The sequence below is a fragment of the Sander vitreus genome, chromosome 7 (genome assembly GCF_031162955.1).
Source record: "Sander vitreus isolate 19-12246 chromosome 7, sanVit1, whole genome shotgun sequence".
Classification (NCBI taxonomy): Eukaryota; Metazoa; Chordata; class Actinopteri; order Perciformes; family Percidae; genus Sander; species Sander vitreus.
This window is the reverse complement of record NC_135861.1, coordinates 32,604,861-32,621,918: the sequence shown is the minus strand read 5'-3', so window position 1 is coordinate 32,621,918 and position 17,058 is coordinate 32,604,861. Positions and strand designations below refer to the sequence as shown.

Below are 17,058 nucleotides of genomic sequence, written 5' to 3'. Positions count from 1 at the left end.
GCTTGTTTGTAGGTGACCAAATACTTATTTTCCCGAGGAATTTGCAAATAAATTCATTAAAAATCCTACAATGTGATTTTCTGGATTTTTTTTTCTCATTTTGTCTCTCATAGTTGAAGTGTACCTATGATGAAAATTACAGGCCTCTCTCATCTTTTGAAGTGGGAGAACTTGCACAATTGGTGGCTGACTAAATACTTTTTTGCCCCACTGTACAAGTGTGTCTTGACTAGTGGATAACTGCAGTGGATACTGTGTCGTTAGTTTTAACGTTACTTACCAGAAACGACGTTGTCAGTGAGTCTCGGACATGGATGTATAAGGTCTAAGTCTCGGATCGAGCCGTGAACTTTACTGTGCATGTCTCCTAGCATGTCTGTGTGTGAGCGTGTGCGTGTACAGCGGGGTCGGGGTTTCTTCGTTGGTCTTTATTCGGGGTGGCGTAGGAAGCATTAGCACACCCCCACCGGACTAACAGTCCTCTCATCTTCCTTTTCTTAAGTACACCTAGGTCATTGTGACCCAGACAATAACTAACAAGTCAACAGTCAACAGATGGTTTACTTCAAATGATTTCACTTTATTTCATCCTGGAGGGTACTCAGCATGTCCTGGTGTACCACACCGGTCATATCAAATTATTATATTTCTTTACATTATTAGCTTTACCATGGCCTAATTAGTGGCATAGAAGACACTACACATGTCAAAAGACCTTAATCATGTTGGTGTCACTGATCATATTACCTTGGAACATAGCAATGCACAAGTGAGTTTTTATAGTTTTATACAGATCATAATATGTCCATCTCAGCTTTGCTTCAAAGAGAAAACTCCTCCGCTCCCTGACAGGAAACACCTTGCTAGGCTAACTTCCCTATGCTACCTCCCTCACATCTCTCTTGTTTAAACTAAATATAGCTTTCAACCTGCACTTCCTGTCTCCCTGACATAGAGAGAAAAGTCTCAGAGACTGCTGGGCCTAAATTGTGCTTAAACATGATACACAAAATTAAAACATGAACCCAATGTGTATTGAATAAACTCCCATATTGATACATGATTAGTAATAGTGAATCTTGCTAAACATACATTACTTAGAAAGAAGTGAATCTTTGTGTGGGCCCTATAAAATATTGAGTGGTTACATTTGTCTGATTTCTTGATTATAATTGATTATATGACAGACATCATAGGACAAAACAATATCTAATACATTTTTTTAAATAAGAGTGTACTTTTTCCTACCACACAATATAATGTCTTCTATCTAGATGTTACAGTTTTTCTCCATTGGTTTGGCTCATTTCTTGAACCAGAAATGAAATTCTCAAAACAACATGGACAAACCCCCAAACCACTTGGCAATTGTTCACAACAGAATTGAATTTCTCATTCATTTCATCAAATTGCAAATGTCTTAGTACATGTCTCAATGTCTCAGTACATCTTTGCAAATGATTAAGTACAGGTAGCCTACATTTAGTACAATTCCCAAGTGAATAGATCTTGTTGATCTAAACTGATTGTTGATTCTCAGTCTAATGGTTGTTCTCTCCAAAATGTGTCAGCGTCATTTCATTGTATAAGTCATCACATGCACAATAGTCTGTTCAATTGTCAAAAGTAGTCAAGAACAGAATACCATGAATACCATCTCAGATGATCAATCAAACGGTATGTTAAGTTACCTGACAGGTGCTGTCCATGATCGTGAATGCTGCCAAACGTGTATATATAGAGCTTGACCATGCAGGACCAGTACAATTTCTGAACATGGAGGCACCTGGCCAAGTAAATGAACAAGGGCAACTGCCTGCTCGAGGAAGAGGAAGAAGAAGAAGAGGAGGAGGAGGAGGAGGAGGAGGAGGAGGGTGCGTGGTGGTGGAAAAGGGGGAAGAGGCCGAGGAGCACGAAGACAGATGCTGTCCCGGATGAAATTCGGGCCACAATTATAGACCACATCATCAACCATGGCCTCACAATGGTGGAGGCAGGTCGCCGAGTGCAGCCTAATGTGCCTCGCTCTACAGTCTCCTCCATCATCCAAACCTTTTGCAGGGAAAACAGGTATGTAGTCAGTCAATGATGGAATTATATGTTGTATAGGACAGGACACTGTGCATAGAGCAAGAAATATATTTATTTACTCATTTACCTATTCATTTAGTGTGTGTGTGTGTGTGTGTGTGTGTGTGTGTGTGTGTGTGATAGGCCTACAGTAATATTTTACCTCAATGGGATGTTATGATACTAAAAATGACAAGAAAAATATTGGAGAAAATAAACTATGGAATAGTTTTCTACAGTATTGATGATACAGTTTACAGTAGTATTCCAGCCACTGTCCAGTGATGCATTAGAGTTGTGGTAAAGTTACTGTAAGTAAAACAACAGTACAATTACATTGGTAACTCATTCTGTAAGGAATACATAAGGTATACATTACGAATGGAGTGTTGTCCTTTGAATTCTATGTCTAGGATTGGACGACAACCTTGCACGGGTGGGAGAGGAAAACTTCTCAATGAACAACAAGAACAAGAGATCTGTAACATGGTGATTGCAAATAATGCCATCACATTGAAACAGATCCGTGCTGCAATCCTACAAAACAATGCCATATTCCAAAATATCAACTCTATAAGCATCTCCACAATAGACCGGATATTGAAGAAGCAGCATCAGATGACAATGAAGCAAATTTACAGGGTACCATTTGAGAGGAACTCTGATAGAGTGAAAGAGCTGCAGTACCAGTATATACATGTAAGTCAGTTACTGGTTGTCCATCATTATAACCTTTTTACAATTAAGCAGTGGTTCCCAAACTTTTTTGGCTTCAGTACCCACTTTACCCGATTTCTGAATCCAGGTAATCAAGGTATGAAAGTATTTGATTTATCTGAGTTCAACATTTTGCCTAAAAACTGCAGCTTACTGTATGATTATCATTATAATCCTTATTTTGAAGAATATAACATACAATAAGAAAAAGGGTCAAAGAGCTGCAATTAGTGCCTCCCATGTAAATCTATTACTGTGGGTTTTACTGTAACATTTCAGTAAATCTAGTCATTGATGATTTTCCCCCTCCCCTTTCTGTCAAATACCCCCTGTGGTACCTCTGCATAGAACATTCCTATGTAATTGTAACTGGTTTTTTTTACTCTATTGTAGAGAATAATGGCATTGGAAGGAAACGAGACCCCTCACATCCTCGTGTTTGTGGATGAAGCTGGCTTCAACCTGGCCAAGGACCGAAGACGTGGCCGTAATATTATTGGCCACCGGGCCACGGTGGATGTCCCAGGCCAGCGAGGGGGCAATATAACTGTGTGCTGCCATTTCTGAGAATGGTGTGGCCACTCACATCCCCAGTCTTGGCCCATACAATACACAGAAGCTCCTCATCTTTTTGGACCGCCTTCATTTTGATTTGATCCCTGAAAATGAGAGAGATCTCGTAGGGCCTCACCTACCACAATATGTCATTGCATGGGACAATGTGAATTTCCACCGTGGCCCGCTCATCAGGGCCTGGTTCACTACTCATCCAAGGATGGTCATGGTGTTCCTACCACCTTACTCTCCTTTCTTCAATTGAGGAGTATTTCTCCGCTTGGAGGTGGAGAGTGTATGAGCATCAGGCTCAAGATCAGAGGTCCCTGCTCCATGCAATGGATGCTGCGTGTGATATTACAGCAGATCAGTGTAGGGGATGGTTGCGACATGCACGCCGTTTCTTCCCTCGTTGCATCGCAAGGGAGAATATACGCTGTGATGTGGATGAGAATCTGTGGCCAGACAGACAGCAGCATGGGGATGGCCAGGAGGGTGAGGACAGCGACCAGTGAAGAACTGTTATTTGTGAAACTCCAGATTTATATACAGCACTGTAGGCTACATATAATTTTCCTTGTTTTTTGTTTGTGTGTTTATATTACAGTATATTATGCTGTATACATTTTTTCTTTTTACTCTGATGTATGGAAGTTGCTTTATGTGTGTGAATAAAAATGGTTACAATTTCCTTGGCAGTATGAGTGCAATGTGTGATGTCAAACCTTGGAGGTTGTATTCTGTTAGCTAGACAACAAACAGTACAGTAACCATTGTCAATGAAGGACTGGGCTAAGACTGAAAGGTGGACATGAGGGATATTTCAATGGTCCTCTGCCATAGTGACAAAACATCTAAACATTTTGACTTGCAGTGCTTACACAATGCCAAAGCGACGAAGCATTTTGGGGGCACTGACTATTTAAACGAGAGAGAAATTTTGTTTTGACACGAGTGAAATGTTTTGGGAGAGATATGAGCTTTTGCAGGTGAACCATGGTGTTGTGCTGAACCATCCAGGTTATTTTTGGCAACAGCACCAAGAGTGTTGAGAACGTCCGGTCTGTTTCAAGAAATGAGCCAAAGCAATTGAGAAGGATCTTTGCCATTTTCGTGGCACTGACTCTTTATATGGGAAAGGAATTTAGTTTTGAAGCATGAGTGAACAGTTTTGGGAGAGAGATGAGCTTTTGCAAGTGAGCTATAGTGTTGTGCTGAATTGTAAGACTGTTTTGCCAAATGATCTTAGAGTTTTGAGAATGTAATTTCTGTTTCAAGAAATGAGCCAAACCAATGGAGAAAAACTGTAATACATAAAGATTTTTGTTTGATACTTGAAGTTTTGCTTGGACTTAAATGCACAAACATTATTCCATGTCACCAGTCTCTGGTTCAGAAGAGTCTCCAGTCTGGTCTTCAGTCTCTGGTTGTAAAAGTGGATGTGGATGTGAGTTCCTGGCTGGTTCTGGTCCTCCACAGTCCTCTCCATCAGCTTCTGTTTCCATCGGACCAACACATTTATGTGTTTTGACATGAGAACGCCGGGAAAATCTATTCTTACAAACACTGCAGCTGAATCTTTTCTCTCTTGTGTGGACTCTCATGTGTGACTGTAAATGTCCTCTCTGTGTAAAAGATTTCTTACAGACTGAGCAGCTGAAAGGTTTTTCTCCTGTGTGAGTCATCATGTGTCTCTTCAGGGTTCCACTTTCAACGAAAGCTTTACCACACTCAGAGCAGCTGAAAGGTTTCTCTCCTGTGTGGATTCTCATGTGTTTCTGTAAAATTCCACTACGTGTAAAAGATTTCTTACAGACTGAGCAGCTGAAAGGTTTTTCTCCTGTGTGAGTTTTCATGTGTGACCTTAAAATTCCACTCTGTGTAAAAGATGTATTACAAACTGAGCAGCTAGAAGGCTTCTCTCCTGGATGAGTTCTCATGTGTGACTGTAAAATTCCTCTCTGTGTGAAAGATTTATAACAAACACTGCAGCTGAAAGGCTTTTCTCCTGTGTGGATTCTCATGTGTAACCGTAAATTTCTAGACATTAAAAACATTCTCTTACAAACTAAACAGCTGAAAGTTTTCTCTCCTGTGTGAATTATCATGTGTTGCTTCAGGTTTCCACTATCAGAGAAAGCTTTACCACACTCAGAGCAGCTAAAAGGTTTTTCACCTGTGTGGATTATCATGTGTCTCTTCAGATCTGCCTTGTGGCCAAATCTTTTCCCACACTCAGAGCAGCTGAATGTTTTCTTACGTCTTGAATCATGTTTAAGAGAGTTTAAAGCTGACTGAGGTTCTCTGGTTTCCTTCCAATCAGCACTGTCATCAGTCTCAGGTTCAGAAGAGTCTCCAGTCTGGTCTTCAGTCTCTGGTTGTAAAAGCGGATGTGAGTTCCTGGCTGGTTCTGGTCCTCCACAGTCCTCTCCATCAGCTTCTGTTTCCATGTGTTGAGTTTGTCTTTGATGAAACTGTGAGGACTGAGCTTCCTCTTCATCATCTTCACTCTTCACAGAGACAGGAGTGAATGGGAACTTGGTCATATCAGCCTCCTCCAGCCCTTGAAGCCGCTCTCCCTCCTGACTGCTCCACATTTCATCCTCCTCCTCTTTAATGTGTGGGCGGGGTTCTGGCTCCTCCTGGTCGACACTGGAGCTACACTCCTGCTGTTCAGGTGGAACCTCTTCTTTACCCACTAACAGCTGCTCAACATCTGCAGGAAACACATACAGAGAAATGTTGTGGAATTGTATCTTATCACCTGGATTGTGATTGTTATAAAGAAATAGTGGTTGTTCAGTCAGTTACTTAGGTTACATCTACACTACTAGTTTTCCTTTTCAGCCTTGGGAAACGGTTGGAAAGGCTGTTGACTGACATATTAGGGCCTTCTTGTGGTGAAATAATGCAACTGCGCTGTTGAGCACAAAGTGGCGCAGTCAGTAATTAAGAGGCATCAACAAGGGACACGTCAGAATAACAGAGTGTGAAGTGGACTTCACTGCATTCAAATGGTTCAAGTTGTGTGTGTCTCTGATGAACCGTGAGTCATTTTTGTCTGATGTGGACATTATTGAGTCTTTCACTGTGTTTTGGTGAGACATTTGTTGATGCAGAGGTAATCTAATCACCATGTGGCTTCCTCATGCTAATGCTAATTTAGCGTTGCCTTTATATTTCTAGTAAAACTGTTGTATTTGGACAATGTTGACCATATCCTATGTAAATGACATGGATGTCTGTTTTTATTGCAACTTAATGGGGCAATCGGTTGAATTACCAAACCCATTAATCCAATTATTCACCTTACCATCAACCTTGGAAAACGTCGTCAGCTGCTCATTTGCCACAGTGTGGACTTCCCCTGCAAATGGGGAGTCAGGGGAAGAATATTGCTTATCTCAGGCTGCAGAGCCCACCCCCACAGGTATTAACTCTTCCTTTCACACAGCACGTGCATCTTAGGACCACCAGGAGGGCCGGTGGCCATCAGAACACAGCTGGGAGGGACACTTCAAGGGCCGGCAAAGATGCTTGAGGCACAATTACTGTCTCAGTAATGCCTCTTTACATCTCTCAGCCCCTTGTCAGGTGAGTTGCAGAAAAATGTTGGGAAGGTTTGGCAAGTTAACACTGCTAGGGCTGCACGATTATGGCCAAAATGATCACGATTATTTTGATCAATATATTGATCACGATTAATTATCACAATTATTTGTTGATTTTAACCAAAACAAATTTTATTGTCACTTAGGCTAATTATAACTGCTTTCACATCCATATTGTGCTACATTCCTCCTTTGTTGAAGGATACTAGGAAGGAGTATGCCATTTCAGCTGTTGTGCGACCACTTTCCAAACATGCGCGTTTGCCGTGAAAAGATACAGGCAACGCAATTTTCTGTTCACGTTAACGGTCCATGTTAAAATCCAGTGCCAATACGACACCAGTGCCCGGTATCTACCGGACGAAATAGCAACGCGGATTACGGTGCCACTTAAATGTCTGCGTACATGTCTGATGCTCCAAAACAGACGTTAAAGGCAACAGAAACATCGCTGCATGTCACACTAGTAAACACTAATAACACGTTACACAGCAGCTAACGTTAGCCTACCATTAGCTACAGTAGTAACTGTATTAAACACGGCTAGATTGCTGACAGCTAAACGGTGTAAAAGTGTGACTGTATTTCACTTTAGAGGATTCCAACAGTGGGACATACAACTCTCTGCCGCTAAAGCTATGAGCTAAAACACACAACTAGTCACTGCTGTTGTCTGAAAAACACAGATGGGACAAAATGTTGTGTTTACTGGTAAACTGGTAAACCTCGTGACGACTTATGACTGACTGCTATCTGTTGTGGAATTTTCTTCACGTTAGTCTGTCCTCTGTGACTGTCTACATCTAAACTAAGCTGTGCGGTGCAAGGAACAACTCTGATTGGCTCATGGAGGCACGTGATCAGAGAGTGGTTTACGGAGCTTTGAAAAAAAAAAAAAAAACTTTGATACAGCGCGTTCTATGAACGGAATGAAGCATTTTAAATATCGCTCGATCACGTGAATTTGATCGTAGGAACCCAAAATCGTGATCATTATTAAAATTTGATTAATTGTGCAGCCCTACACTCTGCCTTATAAAAATAAAAAGGAACAAGGACAAGGCAGCAATACATCTACATTAAGCCAGGACCAAGGGAGTGACCATAAAAGGGGTGCAAATGCATACCACACCAAGGCTAAAGACAAAGGATATTTTAAGAAGCAGTAATGCTAAGCCTCAGGAGTACTGGGAAACACCTTGCTAAAGATCCAGAAAGGGCTGCTGCTTACACTGCAAAGAATAAATTGGAAACCTCTGGTGTTGTAGTCAAACTGCAAGCTGCCTCTCAGAGCAAGGAAAGCTGGTGCATACCTCACTACATGGTCCAGCACAATGGAAACAATAGGGTAGTCTTTCACTACAAGGGACTTAACCTCAGTGAATTTCTGTTGCCTGGTCCTGCCTTGAGTCCCTCAATTGTTAGTGCGTTGCTGCACTTCAGGGGACAGTGTCCCAGTCAGTGACAGAAAGGTCATGTTTCATCAGGTGTGCATCCTACCTGAAGACAAACCCCTCCTGAGGTTTCTTTGGCGCAACATGAAAACAGATGAGCCCCCTGAAATCTATGAGTGGCAGATACTTCCCTTTGGGACTACTTGTTGTCCATGTTGTGCCTCGTTTGCCCTTCATGTTTTCCTGCACATTGAACGTAGAGAGGATGTAAGATTGTGTTCCCTCAGTTGAAGAGGCCCAGCAGTTGGTCAACAAGCTAAAGACGCCATGAATGAACAGTGAGGTCAGACTCCTGCTGAAGGCACGGGACATTGCATTCAGATCAGATGATGCTCAAGCCTATAACTCATCCAGGGCTAACCTGAATAGGGGCATCAAAAAAGCCAAGTACAACAACAAGCTAAGGATTGAGGATCACTTCAAAAACAACTCTGACCCCCGACACATGCGGCAAGGCATCCAGGCCATCACTGACTACAAAGCTACCAACTCCACCCCCCCTGTCACCAACACCTCCTTGCCTGATGAGCTGAACCACTTCTTTGGCCGCTTTGATAGGGACAACAAATACCCCATTTCCACCAACAAGAACCAGGTGCTGATTTGGAGCTAGAGCTAATGCCGGTTCGGAGTTGGTTCGACTGACGAGCCTCCAAAGAACCGGTTTGCTTTTCCACAGGCTGAAGAGCCAGCACGGAGCCAGGTCTTACGTCACTGTATACGTCTCATCTTTCCCAGCCACGTTAGCGCGGCGGCACCAAACACAAACACACCATCAACAATGGCGGACGTTGCTTTGCTATTGATGTTCATGGCTTTGCGGACCTACATCGGCTTCCAAACTCGGCGGATCCAACGTGTTCGTGCGGCTCGCCTTTATTTGTACAGACGGAGATTACAAGCGAGAGTAACGGTATGTACATAACATTTATTTTTAACATTGTCATAGGGTGATCAGACGAAAATTTGAGCAAAGTCTCAAGAGCAGACTCTCGAGTCTATAGTCTGATAGAACATTAAAAACTGTTGCTCCTCATTGGCTGCAACAGTACATAGGCGACTAGGTGTGAATTTTGATAACACGCATTGCTATTTTTCATTCATTCATTGTTGAAATGGAGGCTCAGGCTGGTGTCCCGGGACCTGATGAACACGTAGCTAAAAAGCAAAAACGTCTCTGCAGGTACCAGGAGGACTGGGTAGGGAAATACCCCTGGATTACTGCAATTTTACGTGATGCAAAGCGTTTTGCAACGTATGTAGGAAGGAGTTTGGTATTTCACACGTTAGGTTGCATGCTAGCAGCAAACTACATATAACTAACAGCACAACTGTCCAGACCAACACTTTGGTCTCATCCTTCTTTAAGCGGGAGGATGACTCCATGTATAATAAAATAGCTGCTGCTGAGCAGATTTTTTTTATTTGTATTTTTGGGTTTACATGACAGACAGTTGAATTCCTGAATAAAAATACTAAATCATTTTGGTGTGGAGTTTTGAAATTCATGTCCCCCCATCTCGTCCGTCCCGAATTTTACCCATTCTCATCTGGTCACCCTATTTAACAATAAGATGCCGACTTTAGCCTGAGATTTATATCTTAGCCTCAGCATGTTCCTAACCTCCTAGCATCGACTTTGCTGATAATCGATCACATTGCAGTTAAATAAAAAATGTATTAAGCATTGGTTGAATAAGTATTCCGACGCCGTTTTGTGAAAACTCGTATGTATAAATACATGGTTTTCACTGGACAAGAAGGCTATGAAAATAAGTTGTCTGAAAAGACAATGTATGAACCTAAAAAGACTTATAAATAAAGTAGCCCTGTCTGTTAAGTGGTAACTTACTTATAGATGAATTAATAAACACTTCACTGCTACAGCTCAGCTGTTTTTATAGTATTTATACTGCACTACTTGATAGAAAATATACCTATACCCTATTGCCCATAAATTAAACTTATATATGTAATTATTTTATCTTTACAGGCAATCGTGCAGCTGAAGGCAAGGCGGAGGTCACCTGTAATGTGGGCATACCCACGATCTGACCACTGGTGGGACACAATTGTTTCGGATTTCACCCCATTACAATTCATGCAGAATTTCCGCGTATCCCCAGAATCGTTTGAGTACATCTGCGGTCACGTCAAGCATGCCATGGGGAGAAGGAACACAAACTACCGTTTGTGTCCCAATCCGAAAGCATGTGGCAATTGCCATCTGGAAACTGGCCAAGGGTCGTGAATACAGGACAATCATCTTTTGGAGTAGGCCTCAGCACTGTATTTAATTGTGTTCAGGAATTCTGCAACACAGTCATCACGGTGCTCCTTCCCGTCCACATAAAATTTCCTGATGCTGAAAAGTTGTTAGAAATGGCCACTTTCGTTGGAGAGTTCCACAGTGTGTGGGTGCAATTGATGGCAGCCACATTCCAATAATTGCACCAGAGGACTATCCACCAGACTATTTCAATCGTAAAGGCGGGCATTCTATTGTTCTGCTAGCAGTTGTGGATGGCAAAGGTCTTTTCTGGGATGTTTGTGTTGGCTATCCAGGGAGTGTGCATGACGCCAGAGTGCTACAACAGTCACATTTGTGGGAGGTCCTAAGTGACGGGGAATTACTAGGGCAAAACAAAGTGACCATCTCTGGCTGTGGACATTACCTGATCGGTGATCCGGCATACCCCATGCAGAATTGGCTCATGAAGCCCTTTTCCGACACTGGCAGACTGACCCCTGAACAGCACACCTACAATTACAGGCTGAGCAGTGCACGATCGGTTGTGGAGATGTCTTTTGGGAGATTAAAAGGACGATGGAGGTGCCTCCTAAAAAGAAACGACTGCAAGCTGGAGCTGAGCAAGAGGATGGCACTGACCTGCTGTGTGCTCCATAACATTTGTGAGGAACATGGTGATAATTTCACTGAAGAGCACCCAGACAGGACTCTAAACATTGAGCCTCCTGTTCAGACATTACCTGAGCGTGCGAACACAGAAGGGGCTGACATCAGAGCTGCATTAATGATGCATTTTAACAGAGGGAACGAGTGATTCTTTGAATACACCAATGCCATACTTTTGTAATGCTGCCGTTTGTGTTTGAGGACATCTGACTTTTCATAAATTGTATTATATTCTCATCCATTGAATTATTTCTAAAACTTGCATTTTGTGAATAATTTCATAAGCCATTTTATTGCCCTGTAAACACCTACTTGACTGTCTGGCCAGGAGAACTGCTCAATTCTTGCTTTATGGTCCTCAATCAACGACCCTTTCACACTTCTGACCGGCATGACACTTTTGTAAATATTGTTTTGTTTGAATTCAGCCATTATAGCCTTTATTCAGGCATTATGGCTTGCCATCAACTCCTCTTCAAGCCCACTATCCACCTATTATCTGAAGCCTTTCTAGAAAACAAGCCAAATATTGTGAATTCTTGTAACAAAATATATTGTGAAATAGATATAGCTCCTGCACGACAGGTGGATTAGAGCTACAATTAGCACCAAACTACTTAACAATTTAAAATATTAATATTAGACTTTTTCCTCCAGTTTGTATTAACTTCCAATCATGAATTAATTTGGATTTTAGTCATATTTAATGTTATAGAAGTTTATATGCAGCTAATCGCTTCACCTGATTAACATGTTTAATGTACACATTATTTATATGAAAATACACCAAATCACATAAAAACACACAAACCATATATGATATTTGCCTGTTAAGTGTTAAAGAAACTGAACCAGACATTTGTATTAATGAACATGTTTATTTAAACAAAAACAACCAATAAAAAAACCTTACAAAACTTTGAAAAATGTAAAGTGCAGTTTGTGAAAACAAAAATTGTAAATACTTAATTTAAATAAAAGATTTACATAAAAAGCCACCAAAATACTGTGGTGATATCATTTTTGCCCTTGTGCCGCCATTACGGCCACCATGCGCCCCATGAGTCCAAGCAGAGAATGTGTGTCCGCTCTCATGTCCTGACGCAAGGCATCGTCCATTTCTTTGCTGTGCTGCAAGAACCTCTCATCTGCCCTTTCCAAATATTGCACCAGTTCTGAGGTACTGTCTCTCTTTCTTTTTCCTGTGTACAACAATAATAGATCATCAATGTGTTGTCATAGCATTGCAAATAATTGTTTTCTGCAGGGAATTATGTGTATGCATCTGCTATATTAATTATCTAAAAAATGCATACTACATCACTATCACTTCAGATTTTGCTCATGTCCCATAATAAAGCATCAACATTATACTGTATATAGCAAGTTAATGTCAGATTGACTTTATATTCTAAACTTTTTTTCAAGTGTTTTCTAGACTTTTGCTTTTTGTTTAAGGTAATAAAACTGAATTGTTACATAAAGCATTTTGTATTGCTGTTCATTAAGTTAAATGAAGAAAAGATATAAACATTATTTCAGTACCTGATAGTAATATACAGTATGTGTGTTTATATATATATATATATATATATATATATATATAGCGGTGGCGGCAACTCAACGTTGTCATCATCACGGTCGTTGATGGCAGACAGTTCTATAAAAAAAAAAAACAAGACGACAGTGCTTTAAATAAATACTGTCCATTACACTTTACACACGGTTCTGTGATACTTTATACAATGAAATCACAGATTATACAATCCTAGCTAGCCTAAGGTGACCAGATTTCTCAGACAAAATCCGGGGACATTTTCAGCTCAGAAGCGTAAATACCTCCAAAAAAGGTAATGCTTTTATCTTTGTAAAACTTAAAACGGGGACACTGCTAGCCACATTGCAAACACTGATGTAAGAAATTAGAACCTCACTAAATAAACAGCTAAGAAACATGTTAGGAACAAGTAAACTAATGTAAAAACAGAACTTACCGGCAGGCTCGGTGCAACTTTGCTGCAACGAATCATCCACCATTGACTCGAGCATTATTGTTGCCGAGTTCAGCGCCCCGGTCACCTGGCATGCCGGCCTATCGCCGAGAACAGACTCGAGAACGTCGAAATGTGGGTTTCGACGAGGGCGACCATTGCCGCTTCGACCAAGGTCCTTTTTTTGGTCCCTGTAGTCCTTCTTTAGTTTTTTTAGTTTGTTGCTTATCTGTATGAGGTTCCGGTCGAACCCTGCTACAGCCATCTCTTTCTGAATTTGCTGCAAAACCGGTTTCGTCGCGAAGCTACAGAACCACTTTTACTGGTTCGGAGCTGGTGCTTTGGTGGTCGAAAGACAAAGAACCGATTTGAAACTAGGCTCTGGCTCCGAACCAGCTCCAGCTCTGCCTTGGTGGGAAAGGGATAAAAGAGGTGGCCATCAAGGCTGTGGTCTCTGCAGATCACCAGCCCCTCACACTCTCCACCACCGACGTGTGTGTGGCACTGCGCAGGATTAATGCACGCAAGGCTGCTGGTCCTGATGGTATCCCTGGACGCGTACTCAGGGCCTGTGCTGTGCAGCTGACTGAGATTTGGACTGACATATTCAATCTGTCACTAGCCCAGGCAGCTGTCCCCGCGTGCTTTAAACCCACCTCCATCGTGTCGGTGCCAAAACACTGGTCCTGGCCCATCTCAAGACCTGCTTATCACCTTCACTGGACCCCTTCCAATTTGCCTACCGTCAGAACAGGAGCACAGAGGATGCCATCTCTACGGCACTTCACTCTGCCCTGTCCCACCTTGAAAATAGCAACACTTGTGTGAGAATGCTGTTCATTGACTTTAGTTCAGCATTCAACATAGGGCTGCACGATTATGGCCAAAATGATTTGATTTGATCAATATTGAGGTCACGATTAATTGTTTGATTTGATTTTAACCAAAACAAATTTTATTGTCACATAGGCTAATGATAACTGCTTTCACATCCATATTGTGCTACATTCCTACTAATAAGAAAATGCGTACAGATAACACGCCATTTGGCTTTAGGAAAGTGGCGTGTATGTTTACGTAAAGTCACGATTCCATGTTGTCCATTATGCAGGTACAATGCAAGTTTATATTTTGCTTCCTAAAATATATTTACACAATGTAAAATGGTTGAAGTTTTGCTACATTTTCTTTACGTTTTTTCTGGTAAATAAGAGGACATATTTCATTTTCATGTACATATTTGTACATTAGCAGGAATGTAGCACAATATGGACGTGAAAGCAGTTAGCCTAGAATTAGCTTGATGTGACAATAAAATTTGTTGTGGTAAATATCAACAAATAATCGTGCTAATTAATCGTGATCTCAATATTGATCAAAATAATCGTGATTATCATTTTGGCCATAATCGTGCAGCCCTAGTGAAAACCTTTAAACTCCTCGGCACAAGCATGAGTGAGGATCTCACCTGGTATCACAACAGCCATCAGCTCCTTTAGAAAGCCCAGCAGAGACTGTACTTCCCAAGGAGGCTGAGGAAATTTGGCATGTCAACGAAAATCCTCAGCAACTTCTACAGATGTACAGTGGAGAGTGTCATCACCAGCTCCATCACAGTGTGGTATGGAGACAGCACTGCTCGGGACAGGAAGGCTCTCCAACGTGTTATAAAAACGGCACAACTCATCTATCGAGTAGCCTTCACATCACTACAGGACATGTACATCACCAGGATCATCAGGAGGACCCACAACATCATTAAAAACAACACAGTCTCTTCACTCTCCTGCCCCCAGGAAGGCCCTACAGGAGTATGAAAGCACAGACAACAAGACTCACAACCAGCTTCTATCCACAGGCCATCAGACTCCTGAACACTGCAATATCCCCCCACACACTCCATCCTCCCTTCCTAAACACTGCAATATCCCCCCACACACTCTCCATCCTCCCTTCCTAAACACTGCAGTATCCCCCCACACACTCTCCATCCTCCCTTCCTAAACACTGCAGTATCCCCCCACACACTCCATCCTCTCCTCCTAAACTCACACCACATACAGAGCTGTCTAGGTACAGTGCACTTTATCCATATTCTTATCTCCATTTTTTAATCTCTTTTTCAAACTATTTATTACTTTTTAATTGTTTGTTTTTAACTTAATTTCATTTGTTGTGTAAGGAAGACTAGCAAAGCTAACTTTTCATTGCATGGTGTAAGTTGTCTTTACTGTACATTTGACAGTAAACCTGTTGAATCTTGCTAGTTTAGCTGTTCCTCTCTAGTTCTAGTAAGACTGTTGTATTTGGACAATGTTCACAGTCTCCTATGTAAATGACATGGATGTCTATTTTTATTGCAACTTAATGGAGAAAGCAGTGCTGCTACAAATAAGCCATTTAAGCTAAGTATATGGTTACTTGAATTGTCATTATGTTTTTGTATCTTGTATTTGTTCTTCTTATAGACACACACACACAAATGGACACAAACACACACAAACACACACAAATGGACACAAACACACACAAATGGACACAAACACACACACACACACACACACACACACACACACACACACACACCTCTAAGCCTAGTGGTTACAATACTGTGCTGTTTTTGTGTTCCAAGGTGAACATCACTACTATGTAACCATCACCTATACAGTCCTAAGGGAATACCTATTAAATAAGAACCTTTGTTTATCTAGAAAACAGCCCCGAAATCACCATCACCAAACTCCATGTAAATAATCTGTACTTTTAGCGTGTATAGAGCCAGCATATTTCCACATGTAAATGTGTGAATTAAGAGTTTATATCAACCAAACCAGAGTGGTGATTGTTGGAACAGTGGAAAGATAAACCAAGCCGGCTTTTGATAGTTTTATTGTGTTTCTGTCCACTTTGAATGCAGTGTGTTTTACGATGATAAAAGTACTGATTATTTACATGGAGTATGGTGGGTTTGGCGAAGGTCTGTTACAATAGATCTTACGAACAAATGCTTATTTACATACGTCCTATCGTCCTATCGTTGCTGAGAGAACAGATGACAGGAAGGAGAGAAAGATCAACTGAAGGTTTAATGAACAAACCTGCTCTGTGGAACCGAAGCTGAGGGTTGAAAACAGCGTCCAGCAGCTCCCGTTGTCGCTCGTTCTCCTCTTTTGAACGACAAAGTTCCTCCTCGTACTCTGCTATCGTTCTTTCAAACAGCCCAAATATCTCTTCAGCAGCCGCAGTTAGTCGCTGCTCCACCAACGCTCTCAGCATCTGGACTTTACACATTTTACCTCTTTCTCAACACAACAAAGAGACTCTGCTAACACACCTTTCTGCTAGACGCCATCTTGTTCAAAGTGTGAAGTTAGCCGCAGTAAAGACTATAGCTTCCGGTGCAGATTAGTTGGTGAGCTTCAAAATAAAAGTCCGGAAGTGTTCCAGATTTCCTCTGAAAAACACGCAGGAATATAAATGATTAAAGGGAAACTATGCAGCTGTTGTTTTTTTTTTAGCTTAATTTACCTTAACTGAACAGCTTTGGGGTCATTGGAATGGTTATATGACTTTTTTTCGAGTTGAATGGTGGTCGTCTCGCTCCCCTCTAGCGCCTGTGAGCGCTGGCCTCAGCGTCAGGAAGTAACGCTAGATATCAGTTCTCATTATGTATCAAATTGCTTCACGGCACTGCACACATACGCCCATCCAGGAACCGGCTAACAAGGTAGAGATGGAGTTTC

General features: G+C 41.6%; 1 protein-coding gene across 3 annotated transcripts; it reads right to left on the bottom strand.

Annotated features, from left to right (window-relative positions):
* Positions 1 to 970: 970 nt before the first annotated feature.
* Positions 971 to 16,711, bottom strand: LOC144521386 (uncharacterized). 3 transcript variants are annotated; one of them, XR_013502311.1, is made up of 5 exons: positions 16,414 to 16,502; positions 14,784 to 15,118; positions 13,319 to 14,118; positions 12,870 to 12,984; positions 12,189 to 12,526 (listed from the first exon to the last, which is right to left on the bottom strand). XR_013502311.1 is itself a non-coding variant. In XM_078255946.1 (2 exons), exons 1-2 carry the CDS (start codon positions 16,604 to 16,606, stop codon positions 4,710 to 4,712), a joined length of 1,542 nt encoding a protein of 513 aa, XP_078112072.1. In that variant the 5' UTR covers positions 16,607 to 16,711; the 3' UTR covers positions 971 to 4,709. The 3 variants fall into 3 exon arrangements, 1 of the variants encoding a protein (XP_078112072.1); XR_013502310.1 differs by having other exon boundaries at positions 12,870 to 14,118; XM_078255946.1 differs by lacking the exons at positions 12,189 to 12,526; positions 12,870 to 12,984; positions 13,319 to 14,118; positions 14,784 to 15,118 and adding an exon at positions 971 to 6,058 and having other exon boundaries at positions 16,414 to 16,711.
* Between the last annotated feature and the right edge of the window lie 347 nt (positions 16,712 to 17,058).